General features: G+C 37.5%; 1 protein-coding gene across 1 annotated transcript; it reads right to left on the bottom strand.

Annotated features, from left to right (window-relative positions):
• Positions 1-289: 289 nt before the first annotated feature.
• LOC100012829 (olfactory receptor 1361) lies at positions 290-1,231 on the bottom strand. Its single transcript, XM_001362667.4, has one exon. The coding sequence runs from the start codon at positions 1,229-1,231 to the stop codon at positions 290-292; it is 942 nt and encodes a 313-aa protein (XP_001362704.2).
• Positions 1,232-14,503: the final 13,272 nt, after the last annotated feature.

A 14,503-nucleotide genomic window follows, 5' to 3' on the forward strand; every position in this document is an offset into this window, starting at 1 on the left:
TTTCATATAGCTCTACAAAGAGCTTCCTATGTGGTTGCCCCTTCATTTCCTAGATGAGGAAGCTGAGGCATAGGAGATTATGTGATTCAGTCAGCTAAGAAGTGGGCAGAATTAGAAGGAGAAGCAAAGCTCCCATGCTCTTTCCATCTAAGTATGTTACCATTGGTCTAGATAGAGAGGTGAGCAATTTATTCTATTTTTCATACATGAAAAGTTTCATTGAAAATTTGTAAATCATTGGATTACTGTATGAGACATAGGAATCCAGGCCAAGGAGGATGTCTTATAGTCATAGAGAAAGGCCAGGTTTCCTAGTAAAGAGCATCTTCAGGGCTCCTTTCATATCATTGTTCCTCAGGCTGTAGATGAAAGGGTTCAGCATGGGGGTGACTACTGTGTACATCACAGCTGATGCTGTATCCTTTTGGGCTGTGTGGGTGGATGTGGGGTTGAAGTACACTCCAATGATTGTCCCATAGAAAAGACAAACCACAGCAAGGTGGGAGCCACAAGTGTTAAAAGCTTTCTGTTTCCCATGAGCCGATGGTATCCTTAGGACAGCCACAAAAATTCGTGTATAGGAGATGAGGATGCCAATAAAGGGCATGACTGCTGTCAATCCTCCTACTATGTAGACCATCAAGTCATTGAAGAAGGTGTCTGAGCATGCCAACCTTATCACCACACTGAGATCACAGAAGAAATGAGGTATTTCATTGTGGTCACAGAATGAAAGTCGGGTTAAGGAGACAGTGTGAATGAGAGCATCAATACAAGCCCAGAACCAGCACACTGCTACTAGATGGGCACAGAATTTTGGGGTCATAATCATTGTATAATGTAATGGGGCACAGATAGCTACATAGCGATCATATGCCATGGAGGCAAGGATGATACTATCTAATCCTGCAAACCAACTGAAGAAGAACACTTGGGTCAAGCATCCACTGTAAGAAATTGCTTTATTCCCAGATATGTGGTTAACCAACATCTTGGGGACAGTGCTGGATGTGAAGCAGATGTCAATAAAGGACAAATTGCTAAGGAAGAAATACATGGGGGTGTGGAGGTGGGAGTCAGTTTTGATTGCCAGAATGATGAGCAGGTTCCACAGCACTGTGATCAGGTACATAACTAAGAAGAGTAAAAACAGAAGCCTCTCCTGTTCTGGTTGGTTTGAAAGACCCAAGAGGATGAACTCAGAGATGGCAGAATGATTTCTTCCGTCCATGGGTCTGTTGGGAAACACAGGTGGAAAGGATATGAAACTAACGCATCCCATTCAAATAAATTTGAATGTTTTCATATGAATAAAATTGGTGAAGATGGAATCACAAGAGAGAAAATATTTGCAATAAAAATATCACAGCCAATAATCTGAGACACAGAATATCTACTGGTATATGTAGGAGTTGAGAAGAGAGGTATAGTATTAAGGACATCCCTGAAGAGATAAGGGATCAAAGAATGGAAACAAACATTTTTCAAATAAGAATTGTTAACTATAAATGACTTTAGGAAAACACATTACAGATCACTAGTATGAATACTCTGCAGTTTCCCTTCATACTCTGAAATTTTGGGAATATGATAAAAGATACAAATTTTGTCAATTGGAAGGATTTTGGGAAAATAGGCATAGGGTTTCTCTGTAGATAGATCTGTGAAGGAATCCAAACATAGTAGTTTGCAATTTAGAATTATGCAAAGAAATTTAGCTAAATTGTTGGAGCCCTTTATCTCAGAAATCTCAATAATGGGCACATATCTAAAGGAAGTCAAGGACCTTCAATGAAAGCCCATGGATACACATTCCTAACAGCAGTTTTTTTGGTAGTAAATATCTGAAAACAAAGTGAGTATCCATCAATCCTGGAGGTAATAGAAAGCCAACGAAACTCACCGAGCAGAGAAATGTCATGGTCAGAATTAAGCTTAACAGAATTCACTTTTGATTCCGGGTGAGAATACTATATACACAATTCTATGTCATTCATTGAACTTACTTAAATATTTTTCTTGTCAAAATCCAGAATTTAATTGGTGGTGATGGTGGTGGTGGAGGTGGGGTGGAAAATCAATGTGGTATAAAGGCAAAAATCATCATTAAAATGTTTTTTCAAAAAAATTGATTTTAGGGCACATTTTATGAAGGTTAATCTGGACACACAAAATATTAGTTAAGGCTTTGCTGGGTTCCCAAAGGTTCAGGTTGAGGAGTACATCCTCTGACAGGTCCAAGATATAAAAACTTCAGGCATAGGTCTGGCGATGGCATGTTGTTCAATTTTAGTTGAGATAGTTTCCTCACTGAGTTGGATATAGGATGTTGAGTTAAAAAAAATCTTTACAACTCTCAAAGACCATCTTTGAAGCTAGAAGGGGACTACAATCTATATTAGTGGAAGGAGTGTTACATACATGAGATGACAGATTTTTAAATTATTGTAGTATAAGGGGAAGTTAAGACATATTCAGTCCCCTTTATAGTTTTGGCCTTACACACTTTTTTAGGGCGTGATACTTTACCTGATGTGTAAGAGAGGATTTACAAGCCAAGCCAAGCATGCAAAACAAAGTAAAGGACCTCAGCTGTCAATCAAAAAAAGAACATTCCAAATAGAATGTTCCCAGGAAAGACAGTTGGAGGCAAGCCAGGCTGAAGAGGGAAGAAGCTGGGAACAGGCCCCCTGTTAGCTTCTGTCCTAGGCTGAAGGATCATGGGGGGAGGAGGGGTTCTGGAGCTAGGCTGAGAAGAAATTAATTTTTGTTGGTGGCTTAGTGTGGTGAAGAAGATATTTGTGTCTCAAATTTGAATTTGAAGGAAGAAGAAAGATTAAACAGTTGTCTTCCCATCTCCTTGACAGACTTGTGTCACAGTTGTGACAGGACTGACATTTCCCAATATCCTCCTAACCTTCATTATAGATTAGGGAAAACCTCATCCCTCTCACCTCATCTTCCATCTTTGTCCTCCCCAATAAACCTCCTTACTTGAGAAAGAGAACAAGAGTATCTTCTCTAAACCTCACAGTTCACCTTTGAAATACTTAGAAGGGTGGTTGACTAACAGGGGGGAGGAGGGTAAGGGAGGCAGGAGGTGTGGGTGGAAAACTGGGAGGTGAAGGGTGGAGGGTAGGAAAATCCTTATCTATTAGCCATCAGTAGTGATCAATAGGCAGCCCCAGAGTATCCCCTCTAGTAGTATCTCTCTAGTCACTCCAGAATATCTCTCTCCATTACAAATAGGCACCCTCAGGTTTTCCCCTAGTATTTCTCTAGTCAGCCAGAGTATCTCATTTATTACAACCAGAAATATCTCCTAGGTTATCTTTTTAATACAATTGGCACCTCGAAGACTGACTGAACCCCACAATCCTTTGAAAGGCAGAGTAGAAAAGAGGAAAGATGTTCAAACAAGTTATTTGTGGAACTGTGATTGTGGCTATCATTGTTTGCTTCTGGGTCTGTAACATACTGTACAGTAGAATGACCCACATGATCGTGGACTCTATTGATTATATAGGCAACATTCCAATGTCTATTTTGCAGTTGCCATTCCAAACTGTACTGGTACTCTGGCAGGTCCTGGCTCAATTGTATGTGTTCTTAATGGCTGTCCTGCAGACTCTAACCCAAGTGAAGAAGATCTTTAGATTTGTGGTTCCCCTTAAGGCAGAAAAGATACTGGCTATTGATAACAACCTGGAAAACATGATTAAGGCTGTGTTAGAGGAATTGATTAAGGAGAAAGGGCTAGATCAGGTTATGGGCAAGGATAATGGACAAACAGATAGTGTACCTGAGGGAAATGAAGGTGACAAGGAGAACAAGCCTGAGTGTGAACCTGAGAAAATCTATCCTTTAAAAGAAGTCACTAAGTTATCATCAATGGCTGGTATATTGCAGTCTAAGGTTCATAGGCAATTCAACTCACAGGAGCTTGAATCCATAAAAAGCCATTTCCCAGATTGTGAGAGAAGCTTTGGATCTGGAGAAGAACTCATCCATTGGTATGGGGCAGAAAATGAAATGCCTTCTCTCCCCATGTCCTTTGGCCATGGTAACTTACACCTGCTGGTGGCTATCACCCACCAGCATGATACTGTTTTAAACAGATTTGTAAAAGAGATAAAATGCCAGAGATCAATGAAGTTCAGCCAAACCTAAGTATTCTTGTATTAGAGGAGACCCTTTTAATTCAAGATAACAGGAACCCAGTAGCCATAGTAACTGATTCACCCCTTCTCTTTGAAAACAAATATTCTATCTTAGAAATGACCAGACTTGGTGTAGGTCTGAAGTGCCAAAAGCATGTGCCAACTTCTGATCCACAAGGGCTATACCATATATATATATGGCAAAACTTTTGGGAGGTTCAGACCTGGTTGATGAGTAATTTTATTGAGAAAAAAATTTGCCTAGGATATTGCAAACTTATGAGTCAATTAATGGTGTAGGACATTATTGATTTATTTAATTTTAAAAAACCCTTACTTTCTGACTAAGAAACTAAGAACTCTTAGACAGGAGGACAAGGGCTAGGCAAACAGGATTTAGTGCTTTGACCAGGTTCAAGTATCTGAAAGGAAATATCTGAGGTCAGATTTGAACCCATGTCTTCCCTATTGCCATTGTGCCTCCTAGTTACCCTGGGTGTGGGACATTAAGTGATGCATGACTGTATACATTGAGCTTATCATGGAGATGAGAGTATAGGAATTATATAAATATATATAAATATACATATTATTATATACATTAATACATATATATTACATGTAATATATATTCTATACATAATATATAAAAGTATATTTTTTACTCTTTGTGACATGCCTTTTTATTTCTTCCTTTTATTAAGAAGTAACTCTATGACTTTTTATCAAGACATTCTAGATAATGCTTTTATTTCCCTGTGTTTTATTGTGACTATGAATTTCTGAAAGTGGACTAGACAATGACTTGTCATATATTTGGTTATATTGGATTACAGGAGGAATGTCTGCCTAGAATTATCATGAGGTTGAGAGTGATATCACTCAATCAATATTTATTAAGCATCTATTATGTATCAGGCACTGTGCTAAGCACAAAAACAAGACAAAAGATAGTTCCTGCCTTCAAGAGAAGATATGTATGCATGTGCATGTATATATGTATTTTGTAAGCATTAACTAAAGAAAGTAAAAATATCCACCAACTTACAAACTAGAAAGATAAATACAGGACAGGAAAAATAAGAGTGATAGAGAGTAACAATAATTTATTGAAGAGAATATTCTAAAAGGGAGTCTTCAATCAAGACTATGATGTCAGATATTTCTAAAAATTCAAGAAGTATGGTTAATAAGCAAGATGAACTAGAGAAATGATAGGATGAAGAATTTTAAATCCTAAGTTTCATTGGGTCCTAGATGGTGGTACTTATCAGTAAAATACTGGAGAGACTTTTGGGGAGAAAAGGGAAAGCAAATACATTTTTATTAAGAATCTACTATTGTGCCAGGCACTGTGCTAAGCACTTTACAAATATTATCTCATTTGATCCTACTTTGAAAAGTTATAATTGATTTAAAAGGACAGAATAGACAAGGGCGTGGCAGAGTAGTGCTGTATATTTCTACAATATACTGATTTGAAGAAATCTAAGAACCAATTGGAGGAAATATGGTAGATTCCATGATCATTTCTGTTCAAATGATTTCCAAATTTATTTGTCCAGCTCTAAGTTCTCTCCTGATCTCCAGGCATATCTCTTCAATTGCCTGTTGGAAATCTCAATCATGACCAAAATGGAATTTGATATCTTTCCCCTCAAAACTTCCTTTCCCCAATTTCCCTATTTTGGTAGAGTATAACACTTTCCCAGAATCACGACCTATGTGTCATCATCTACTCTTTGTTATCCTGTCCTCCTCCATATCTAATCTTTTGCCAAGTCCTGGTGATTCTCTTTATAATATCTCTCTTACACACCTTCTTCTTTCCTCTAACCCTTCCAACAACCTGAAGAAAGCCTTAATCACCTCATACCTTTACTATTGCAGTGGCCTGCTTGTTGGTTTTCTTATCTCATATTTTTTTTCCAACATAGTTCATCTTTCACTCAGCTGTCAAACTGTTCTTCCAAAGTGCTGGTTTTACCATGCCATCTCCTTATTCAACAAACTCAAGGGGCTCCCTATCACCTCTGGGATAAAATATAATAAATGTGTTTGGTAGTCAAAGACCTTTGCAGTCTGGCTCTCTTTGACCTTTCCAGTGCTCTTACAGCATTCTTCCCCTGTACCAACTTCCTTGGTGTTCCTCACATAAGATATTCCATCTCTAAATGACAGATTTTTCACTGGTTGTCTCCTATTCGATTCTTTCCTGCCTCATGTTCACCTTCTGGCTTCCTTCATGTCTTAACTAAAATCCCATCTTCTACATTAAATTTGCATTCTTAAAATACAAACAGCTGTGATGAGAGATTTTGTTCTGTAATTTTTCAGTTATGCCCAACCATTTGTGACCCCATTTGAGGTTTTCTTGGCAAATATATTAGTGAGTGGTTTGCCATTTCCTATCCCAGTTCAGGGTCTGATGAGGAAACTGAGGCAAATGGGGGAAAGTTACTTTATCAGGATCAAATAGCTAGTGTCTGAAGCTGGATTTGAACTCAGGAAAATGAGTCTTTCCAACTTCAGGCACAGTGTTCTCTCTACTGCACCACCTAGCTACCAAAAAAAAAAAAAAAGAACCACATGGGTCACACAGTTAGAAAGTGTCTGAAGTTAGATTTGAACTCAGTTCTTACTGACTCCAGCCCTGACACTATATCTACTGCATTACATCAACACTCCCAATAATGAAAAGGGATTTTTAAACTCTTTTTGGAAAAAAGGGAAGACTAAACAAGGGATAGGATGGTCATTCAAAGTAGATGAAATAATGAAAATGTTCAAAAAGAGACTCATGAAATTTTTACTTGACTTTTTTTTTTTCTGCCAAACTGTATGAATGATCTTTAGACAAGGAATAGGTTCAGAAGGGGAAAGGAGTAGTCTCAGAACAAGCCTGTTTAGAATGGAGCTGAGTATCAAGGTAAGTGATTGCCCTTAGTGAATTCTCTACTGAACCAGCCTGGATGAATTACATCCCAGAGTCCTGAAGGTCCTAGAGAATTGCCTGGTGAGCCATTGTCAGCGATCTTTGAGGGATTGTGGCGAAAGGGAGAAATGCCACAGGATTGGGATAAAGAAAAATGCCCTGTTTGTCAAATAAAGGAAGAAGATTGATCCTGAACACTAGAGGATGTTGACTTTCACTTTGATTCCTGGGCAAATTATTGAAGACATGAATAAAGAGATGATTTATGACCACTTAGGAAGGGAGGCAAAGATCATCAGGAACCAACCTTATTTCATGAGTAATATTTCATATTGAACTAAGCTTATTTTGGTTTTGATAGAATTACAAAGCCAATCAATCATTCTACTGCTGCATTCTTAGTATGCCTAGGTTTTAGCAAAGTCTCCAAAAAAATCACTCATCTTATTGCGGACTCCAAGGAGAGGTGTGGGAGAGACAATAGCAAAATGCAATGGTCTTTCATAGATTTGGTGGGTTCTTCATTGCTGGGGCTCTTTAAATGGAGGTGACATGGCCACTTATGAGGAGGTCATAGTGGGGATTTCTGTTTATGTGTATGGGACACTATATGGCCATGGAAGCCCCTTCCAACTCTGAGATTCTGTGATACTGATTCAACAAAAAGTGGCACCCAGAAATTGTACAATACTCCACATGTGGTTTAACAATGGTAAAAGGTGATGCTATTTCTTCCTTTGTTCTGGTCCTCATTCTTCTATTTGATACATGAGTTTGTTTTGGGATATTATAACACATAGTGGATTAATATCAGGCTAGCAGTTGACTAATATCCTCCTATCTTTTTTCAGAGAAACATGAAGGATGCAGTTTTTTTTTTAACAATGACTGAAATATTGGGCAATGAGAAAAAACATTAATTGTTGAAATAATACCTTGAGGCTTGGGGACAAAGTGTGCATGTTTTCTTTCTTTCTTTCTTTCTTTCTTTCTTTCTTTCTTTCTTTCTTTCTTTCTTTCTTTCTTTCTTTCTTTCTTTCTTTCTTTCTTTCTTTCTTTCTTTCTTTCTTTCTTTCTTTCTTTCTTTCTTTCTTTCTTTCTTTCTTTCTTTCTTTCTTTCTTTCTTTCTTTCTTTCTTTCTTTCTTTCTTTCTTTCTTTCTCAGAAACTTCAAATTTGGCATCAGTTGCATATCTGTTATAGCTGCTAACTATGTACAGGGGACAATAACATGAATTGTGTCTGGTTCATTTATTTTAGCAAATGCTATTTAATTCTCATCATTTCTCATGTTGCATTTTTTCATCACTCAGTATAATACTAGTGAAAGCCTGCAGTATGTTTGGAAACATATCAAAAGGCTAAGCTTTAGGAACCATTAGAAGCCGTTTAAAAAATAGGATGAGACTGCCCTCATGAGTTTGTTGAGTATGAGAAGTTATTTAGCAAAATTACTTGTGGATTGTTAGCCAAATGAACTTAATGCCAATCTGCCAAAATTATAATCAAAATATTCATAACTAGTCTTACTTTGCTGGATCTCTGAGACACTTTTATTGAACATTTGGTGATCTAAAAATCTATCTGGTGGAGAGTTAGAAGAAAATTAAATATTTATTTTAACCTCCTCTAAGTTAACATCTCTAATCATTTATCTTGACCTTTTCCCCACATGCAAAGAATTTACCTCTTTCCAGTGTGTCTCTAAAATAACTGGAACATTTCTCTTGATTTATTTTTATTTTTCTTCTTTCAGTAGTTTACATGCCTTTCAAACCATATGCGATAATTTTAGTCCATGTTTGTGCCCACAATTAAGAAATTATTGCTTATTTCAAATTTTCTATTGCTGACTTTCATACCAAACAATACTTATTGTTAGAGGAGACACTTTGAGGAATTTTGTAATTTTATCCCAAACTGCCCCAGACTATCCCAGACAGTTTTATGTCCAAATTGCTCAGACAATTTTTATTTTGTGGTCACTAAGTCTTAATATTTTTAGTATTTTGGAAAGAATTCCCTTTCTCTTAACCATCACAAAGCATTTCAGCTGAACTCCAAAATACTTAAGCAATACTTAAAGCCAAGTTGTCTATATGCTGAATGTATCATTACTATCAAAAGCATATATTCTTGAAGGATAGCAAAAGGGTAGTTAGGATTATTTTTCTATTACGGAAACAGGAATTTTTCTTTATATCTTGTTATATTTTTTACCTCATAAAATGAAGTCTCAAGATTATTTTCAAAAGAAACATATATTGATTTGTGGTTTAAAATAACTAATATGTTCTTGAGGGAAAATTTATTTAAAAACTACAATTTTTATTAGATTTTAGCAAATTAAAATATTTTGTTTCTTTTTGGATGAATTGTGGAAAGGGGTTGGGAGGAGAAAATAATTTGAAGATCCATCAGTGTCTAAATTAGAAAAAGAAATTTATGAAAAAGGTAAAAGAAAAAAGAAATTCTATGTTCTATGCTCCAAAGTCTTTCCAATTTTGACATTCCACATTCTCAAGCCCCCTTTTAGCACTAAATTTCCAAGATTCTATTACTCACTCAGAACATTACTTTGTGTGAGATTTCCCCCTTGAAATGAACATAAAATGTCCTATGCAGTTTTACCTACTTGGGTTTTTGTTAAAAAGCTTCTGTTTTGTTGCTGAAGGACCCAGTTTTGATGTCTTCCCAGGTCTCCTTCTGATAGATGAGTGCTTCGGTCAAAGGGCTAGCCAAATCCATGAGTTCTTCCAGGAGAAAGAGAGCTTGAGGTTTTGGCCGATTTGGCACACATTAGAGCAAGAGTCTGGTTTGTCTGCTAGGAAGGGTGAGTGGATATCATTGTACGTACTTTTACATGGTGTCCTTGGACCCTAGGCTCTAATTCCCCAAGCTCCTTGTTAGAGATTAACCCCAAGTAATTGTCCACCTTTCACTCCAGACTCTTTGGACTCAGTTTCCTGTGGGGAAGAAGTTGACTGAAGCTGTCCAATTTATTTTCACATGACTGTTGTCAGGAATGCTAAGAATTCCCTGTGTTTCTAGCTCTCCTCCAGGGAAGGGAATTCAGATCTTGGGGCATTGAGCAGCAGAGGTGAAATAGATTTTTGCACACAGACCACCATATATTACAATTGAGAAGGAGTTTAAGACATAGAATATATGAAACTTTCATGTCAGAGACTTATTTGGGACACAGCATTACATGATCACAGATTTATACCTGATGGAGATTTCAGAGACTATCTGTTGAGTCTGAATTACTCATTTCAGAATTGAAGAAACCGAATTTTAGGGCATTTATGTTATTTGCCCAAGGTCAAATGGATTAACATCAGAAATATTTGGAACCTTGCTCTTTCCTTCCTAAAATACATTGTCTCCCCAAGTCATATGCATGACCCATGAAGAGCCTAGTTGCATTTTATTCTCACTTTTGTGATTCATTCCTCTCAACCAGAAAAACTGGGAGTTTCATTATCTAACACCATCACTGGTCAGGTGTAGTGAATTAATATCCCCTCCAAGGACACAGATTCACAAAACTTAAAACATAGGTTGATGTGATCACAGATTTAGTGTAGGGAAGGACCTTAGTGATCATTTAGCTCCACTCTTTCATTTTACAATTGAGGAAACAGAACCCTAAGTAGTTAAGGGACTTGTCCAAGGTCACCTAGCTTGTAGTACCAGCACCAGGCTTCAAACCCAGGGTCTCTAAATCCAGTGGTAAAGTCAACAATTTAGTGCTATTTGGGTGGAGCAGTGTAGGTAGCAGTGGATAAATTAGTCAATTAGTCACTGTGCTAAATGTTGGGGGTACAAAGAAAAGCAAAAGATAGTTCTTGTCCCTTAAGGAACACACAATCTAATTGGACAGAACACTAGATTTAGACTTAGGAAGACATGAGTTCAAATCTTGCTTCAAATATTTATTAGCTGTGTGATCCTGAGAAAATAACATAAAATCTATCTGTCTCAGTTTCTTCAACTGTAAAATGGGAATAATAATAATATCTATCTCACAGGGTTGTTGTGAGGATCAAATTAGATAATAACATAGCTGTATATGTGGGAGGAGTTGTAAAGGGCTTGGTGACTTTTCTGTCTTCCTTCATTGCTGAAATCAGGAGATTACAATTTTATCTTCACAATAAAGGAGGAGCTAAGTATCTTCATTGTTACATTCAGGAGATAGCTAAATCCAGTCTTCACATAAGTCCCTCAGAATTGTCCTGGATCATTGCATTGCTGCTAGTAGAGAAGTCCTTTACATTCAGTTATGCTACAGTATATCAGTCTTTGTGTATAATGTTCTTCTGATTCTTCTCCTTTCACTCTGCATATAGAGTGACTTCAAAATACACATTAACTTTTCCTCAAACACCTTCAACTTGCTCATTTCCTATGACCTACTCCCTACTCCAACTCAATCACCCACAAATATACCATCTTGAAGTTCCAGAATCCTGAAATCAACTTATCTGACCACAATCTACTGACCTTTTCCTCTACCTTCCCTTACCAAACTCTACTCTTTGTTCATACTGTGTGATTCCTAGTCCTTCAGACCCTCAGTTCTCCCCCAGGTCATCACTGCTATGTTTTTTTTTTGTATACTATCTCTTTCCCCACATCTTAATTCCTTGATAAACTAGTTTATTTCCACATTGTCCTCTTCTCTTGAGTCTTGGCCCTCTTATGATATTGTGAAAATTACTCTCACTATCTGAAACTTTTGAGAGATGGCAGTGTAGAGTTGAACTCTTTAAGTGGAAGTAGTCTGATCAATTATGAGAATATAGTAAAGGGGATTTTGCTGTTCAAGTGGGGTGTGGTATTATGTGGATGCTGATATCCTTTTGAGCTCTGAGATTCTGTGGTGTGATTCAGTAAAATGTGGCACCCAGATGTGAACGCAATACTCCAGATGTAATTTAACCATGGCAGAAAGCTTCCCTTCCCTCTATTATTTCATCCCTTGCTTTAGAACTCATGCCTAAGTTTTCCATTTCTTTTCCAACAGAGAACATTTGAACTAAACCCTTTGATTTTACCTGCACCCTGCAGTTCATGCAGCTTCTTTCAAGGCATTTTTGATTCAGGAAAGTAGCTTTAAATCCCAGAGGAACTGACCCCAAAGCAGGGGTCCAGGTTTCTTTTTCTCTGAATCTGCCATGAATTCCCCAGAATAACTCCAAGGGAATTTCTAAAATAAGCTTAGTTATGACTCCTGTCTAATATCTTGCTATATATGAGCAACAGGTCATCTTTTGTAAATCTATTCAATGTGCAATATTGGTATCTAGTACAGAATAGTGGCTCCCCTCTTCACCCTCCCTCCCCCCAAATTATAAAGACGCAATGACCTAAGTACATGAATAAATGAGAAACATAAAATGTATCAAATAACCCATTACAGTCATTCTATACACCATGGAAACTTATGGTAAATTTATGAGACCACAGAGCTTATATTTGCACTGTGAGCAATTCAGAGGGTTGAGATTTCATTGCTAGCCCAAGATGTGACTTTCTTTAGTCATTCAGTTATAGGATAAAATAGCTGTTGGCCAGCTTTTCCTCTAAGAAGTAGAGTGTCAAAGAAGTTTTTTTCCTAGGTAGTTGGCACCTGACTCAGAAACTCTGTAATTCAAAAAGGCAGGTAGGCAGCACAATGGGTAGAATGTTGGAGTTGAAATCAACTTCCCATGTTGTCTATATTCCTCAGCCTCTTACTAATCATGTGACCCTGGGCAAGTCACTTTATCACTGTCATTTTAATGTTCCTAATCTCTACAACTAGGATAATGATGGTATCTGTCTGAAAAGTTGCCATGAGGTTCAAGTGAGAGAATATATGTAAAGTGCTTTGCAAGACTTGACTCATTAAATTTTAGTTAATATTATGATGTAGGGCAGCTAGATGGAGTAGTAGTGCATAGCATGAGGGCTTGGAGTCAGGAAGATGAGTCTTCCTGAGTTTAAATCAGATAGATCTCAGATACTTATTAGCTCTGTGACTCTGGGCAAGTCACTTAACCTTATCTCCCTTAGTTTCCTCATCCATAAAATGAGCTGGAGAAGAAATGGCAAACCACTCTAGTATCTTTGCCAAGAAAAATTCAGATGGGTCATGAAGAGTTGGACTTGACTAAAATATCTGAAGGTAATAGTCAAGGATAGTCACTAATTGATAATCTGTGCTCAAAGAGGGAAATAATGAGGTAGAAGAACATATCCATGGAATTGAGATTCATTTCAGTCCAGCACTGTGAAAATCTAAGCACTTCTTGGTTGAGGCAACAGGACTAGGGATATTTAAATTTTATCTTCTATATTCCATCTTGCTTTGTCTTTGGTTCATTGCTCTGGGGTTGTGTGTCTTCTCAGAAGGGAAATTGATCTCCTCATTGCTTCCTTCCTTATACTTTCCCCTCCCTGACCTCCTGCCCCTCACATTGGCAAGAAACAAATCTACTTTTGTTTCTACACTGTTTTCTCCCCTCAAAGGGGAAGTTAAAAGATGTTCTCAATGTATAATAGAAACAAAATATTAATCACATAGTTTTACTCCCACACAGAAGGATACACTCAGCAATATAGAATAAATGATTATAACGGGATTCAGTAACTTGTTAGTATTAGTACAATCCATTGAAATGCTAAAATTCAAGACTAGAATATTTGCTAGGAGTTTGTTTTGTATTTCTTCTTCACTAAGCACAGTTCAATTAACACTAAGTTCTCTCTCTCTCTCTCTCTCTCTCTCTCTCTCTCTCTCTCTCTCTCGCTCTCTCTCTCTCTCTCTCTCTGTAATAATAACGAATCTCAGCTGCTTAGTTGTCCAGGAATGAAGTTAAGTCAATAAACATTTATTAACTACTTCCTATGTAGCAGGCATTGTGCTAAGTTCTGGGAATACAAATATGAAAAAGATAGACAGTCCCTATCCTCAAGGAACCTACAATTTAATGGGAGAAGACAACACACAAATGAAAACCAAAAGTGTGTGTGTGTGTGTGTGTGTGTGTGTGTGTGTGTGTGTATGAGGTTGGAGGAGAAGGCACCAAAGACATGGTAGGGAAGTCAGAGAAGTCTCAAAGTAGTACATCCAGGAAGGAAATGAGATGCATATTCTGAGGTCCTTCCTTAAATGAGGGTTTTGGATTTCATGGTTCCATATGCCAACCAGAGGGAGGGCAGAAGGTAGTGATGAGGTATGAGTACAAGCATGATTTGCTTGTATAAGTTGATGAGGTTCCTGGGGCATGGTGGGAAAGTCAGAGAAATCCCCAAGTAGTGCATCCAGGTGAGAAATGAAAAGGGAAGATTTCATTTGCCTTTCTATACTGTACTAGATCTTTCACCAAAGGAAATAACCCCACAGAATTCTTTGGGAT

This window comes from Monodelphis domestica, chromosome 3 (assembly GCF_027887165.1).
Source record: "Monodelphis domestica isolate mMonDom1 chromosome 3, mMonDom1.pri, whole genome shotgun sequence".
NCBI classification, from domain to species: Eukaryota; Metazoa; Chordata; class Mammalia; order Didelphimorphia; family Didelphidae; genus Monodelphis; species Monodelphis domestica.

Bases quoted from the DNA above. Each gene is read 5' to 3' on its own strand.
- LOC100012829 (XM_001362667.4), bottom strand. From the start codon at position 1,231: ATGGACGGAAGAAATCATTCTGCCATCTCTGAGTTCATCCTCTTGGGT.